Here is a 3,427-nt window from a genome sequence, read left to right as displayed (position 1 = left end):
AAAATTTGTTTTTCGAACTCCTGACTGATTGACACCCTCGACTTCGTCTCGGGTGTCAAACGCCGTCGTCGTTCGAAAAACGACATTTTTCGCCCTTGTATCGAAAACTACTATTGTTTAATTTCCCAACTCACGTTCCTTTTTAGTCGTCTTCGGCTCCAGATTAAAAAATATATATTTCTGACAAATTCAACGAAAATTTTCCCACAAACTCTGCTTTCTGCGGGTCACAATAGGTATTTAAAAGGCAATTTACGGACCAGTTGCAAATGCTGAAAAATTCCGGTGCTTGTTAGGGAATTTCTACCTCAATTTGCTACACATTTTTCGAAGATTTCTCAAAAATATCATTGAAATGAGAAAATCTTTATAAAATTACCCGGTTATTTTTTGGCTAAAAATCATAAAATCCATATTGTGAGTGAAATAAAAGAAACTTCAGCAAGAAATTCTTTTACACGCCGTTTCAGGCCCAAAAAAACTCCTCAGCTTAAATGGAACTTTGCCATCATTTTTCTAAAAATCTTCACTAAACGATATTTTTGTAAGTCTGCCCATAAACAATGCTGTTTAGTGCCACTCGTGCTGATATTACCAAAGAGGACAAGACTGTTCACACGACTTTGTTTTCAATCAAAGCGAAACCAGGCTCGAATCCAGTTATCTACCGAAGAGTTTATTGATCTTATTTATGTAAATTGTTTTATTTTTAACAAAGCCAATCGCTTACTGATGATTCATCTGYTTTRATCAGGACGCCTTTCCGATCTTCCCAGTTGATGCAATAAAATTGATTAAGTAATTAAGTTTCTATTGGAAATACCACCTAAATGTTACCATTCCTCTTTGTCAGCAAAAAGGAGCAAAGCCATAATCTATGTTATATTCAGAGAATTCGACTCGTAATTTTGCGTCGCTGATCTAAGTATAAATGGTTAAGCTCAACCGAATTATATCGATGAATTTCAGTCTAATAAGTGAGCCTTAAAGAACTCGTTGCATCAACAACATAACAAAATACGTTCTGCTTGTGTTGAGATAAATGCATCGTTATTTTATTTCAATGCCCTTTTCCCTATTAATAATCTAATAGTTTCTATTTTCCAAYCACCTRACAAATCCTCCTCCTCAACCTCCCTCATACGTCACCAACTATTCAAACAATGTCCGAAGACAACAAATCGACATAATTAAACAACATTACAGAAACATTAGTAATCTGCCAGATAAGATACAGCTAACAAACGATATTTTCCAGATAAGAATGGAGACCAAGATATCAGCAGTCGCATGGCAGCAGCCACTCGCTTTGAATCCGGGCCCGATCATTTTCGACATTCCATATCAGAAAGTGGCTTTGTATCCAGTTCTGCGAAATTACCGATCCAATCACTCATTCTTGCATTCGCCCAAGCTTCGCGACAGCATTTTGGAGTCAAAAAAGGCATTTCTCAGCCAATCGCTGAGCGACGAGAAGCCCGAAGATGAGCAAATGGAGGAAAAGCCCCTCCTAGGGGCTGTTCAGGAGATCAGGCGGCCACCGTGCAAAAAAATCAGCTTCAAGATAAAAAAGCAGTCGTCCCTCTACAGGCGGAGCACCGGAGCACCTAAAGTTACCAATATTCCCTTGAATAAAGTGGCGGAACTGACGAAAAAATTCAACGAAATGGTTGACAATAACAGCTTATGGGACGAGCACAGCCTGAAGAGTTTAGTGAAGCGCGTGGATAGTGCGACCAGTGACTCTGTGAGACCCGCACTAGTGCATAGGGATAGTGAGAAAGTGTCGCGAAAACCCAGTGTAAAGACCAAGCCAGTGTTGGAGCCGAAAAAAATAGTGCTCAAGAAAACGACGAAGAAAAGTAGCATTAAGAGACAGAATAGTGATAAGCTGAAAATCCGTGCCAAATTCCAAGAGAAAGCTGAAGCAAATGGCAAACCTGCAGAAGCAGCCAACAGGCCGACCACCTTGAATTTGAACTTGAACATACCAAAGGCCATCATTGAAACATCGCCCAATGGCACGTCGGTGAAGGCAGCGATTGAAATATTTGAAAAACGATCCAGCATTTTACTCCCCAAGAGCGAACTTGCTGTTGCAGCCCCCAAGCCAAAGCCACTGATTCCAGAAAAACCGCAATTAGCAAAAAAAATGCCCTCGAAACCCAGCGTTTTAATCACCACAAAAGACATTCCTGAAAACAAGACTGAACAATTTGAATCTGAGTTCGAAGAAGACAAGGTAGAGATTATTAACATTCCGGCAGTGCTTCCGCAACGAAGATGCGACTCTATGTATGAAACGCTTAACATGAAAAAAGTGCAAACACCTGCACTGAAGTGTAGATCTGTCGATGATTTGAATACGGAAGTACAAAGCGCCTCGGTGATTCCCAATAGCTCATTTCTTTGGAGGGATAAATCGCCCTCTGTTTCTTCAAGCAGATCCTCCATCAATGCCCAGTTTCAGGAAAGATTAAACAATGCTGAGTGCAACGCCACGGCATTGCCTAGTGCTAAACCAGTTAAGCCTCATGCGCTCAAAAGTGTAAAGAGAAAAATGCCTCTACCACAAGAATCACCTGGCGCATCTAGAAAAACCAGAGACGTGCCGGATTATGAGGAAATCAGCACCAGCTTTACTGAAGAAACATTGCTCAATGAAGAAACGTTCAAAGGCTACGATGAAATCACCAAGCCACTGAATGAGGTGGAAATACTCGATGCTTCCACCGAAGAAACTCCCTATGAGGTAATCGAGGAAACCGCCAAGGCAAAGGAGGACGACAAACATTACGAAGAGATTCGAAAAGAGGAGAAGATCTATGAGGAATTGAGCAGCATGACTAGCAAATTGGACGACGGTTATGAGCCGATCGGCAATCAGCGCTGCTCTCTTGCAAGACCCGAGAATATTTACGAGACTTTGCCTCATTCGACGCTGCCTAGACGGCAGGAGCCTCTGCCTCCAAGGCCTCCATCGTCTACAATAAACGAAGAAATCGAGTACAATTGCTATGAGTCGATCTACACTAAGAAGGATGGATATTACGAAAGCATTTACGGTGAGTTATGGATTGTATTTGTTATTGAAACTAGTGGGTTTTTAGGCCGCGGTTCGGTAGAATTTCTTCTTGACGTTTCGCAAGCACGAGTGGCTTGCATCTTCAGAAGTGGTTTGCTTGAACCAGGGGCGGATCCAGCTTTAAAGTCAGGGGGGGGGGGTTATGTAGAAAAATACAGTCTTCTGTTGTCTATGAAATATAGAAAAACTATCGTCGTTTTGTGCAAGGGTGGCGTGAGATTATTGCGAAGTTTAATGTTTTCCGTCCCGTTTTTGCTCATATCTCGGAGGCAAAATGAGCAAGAACGCTCATTTGTACATCATTTTAGACAGAAATAAATGGCCTTTTTAGAAAGTGAACCA

The 3,427-nt window shown here is 41.4% G+C and overlaps 3 protein-coding genes across 6 annotated transcripts in view; 1 reads left to right on the top strand and 2 right to left on the bottom strand.

Annotated features, from left to right (window-relative positions):
- The window catches only part of LOC109545456 (putative acyl-CoA-binding protein), a 28,907-nt gene that overhangs the window by 15,342 nt on the left and 10,138 nt on the right, over window positions 1–3,427 (bottom strand). The window lies entirely within an intron of this gene.
- LOC125504459 overlaps window positions 1–3,427 on the top strand; it is a 13,611-nt gene that overhangs the window by 3,204 nt on the left and 6,980 nt on the right. For both annotated transcript variants that reach the window (XM_048666454.1, XM_048666453.1), the window contains exon 2: window positions 1,259–3,065. In XM_048666454.1, coding sequence (XP_048522411.1) covers window positions 1,259–3,065 — 1,807 coding nt within the window. The remainder of the gene's footprint in view (window positions 1–1,258; window positions 3,066–3,427) is intronic.
- The window catches only part of LOC109545609 (Bardet-Biedl syndrome 1 protein homolog), a 19,858-nt gene that overhangs the window by 13,656 nt on the left and 2,775 nt on the right, over window positions 1–3,427 (bottom strand). The window lies entirely within an intron of this gene.

Source organism: Dendroctonus ponderosae, unplaced genomic scaffold (assembly GCF_020466585.1).
Source record: "Dendroctonus ponderosae isolate FM_Combo_2020 unplaced genomic scaffold, Dpon_F_20191213v2 Dpon_F_20191213_5, whole genome shotgun sequence".
Classification (NCBI taxonomy): domain Eukaryota; kingdom Metazoa; phylum Arthropoda; class Insecta; order Coleoptera; family Curculionidae; genus Dendroctonus; species Dendroctonus ponderosae.
This window is presented reverse-complemented; position numbering and strand designations above follow the sequence as displayed.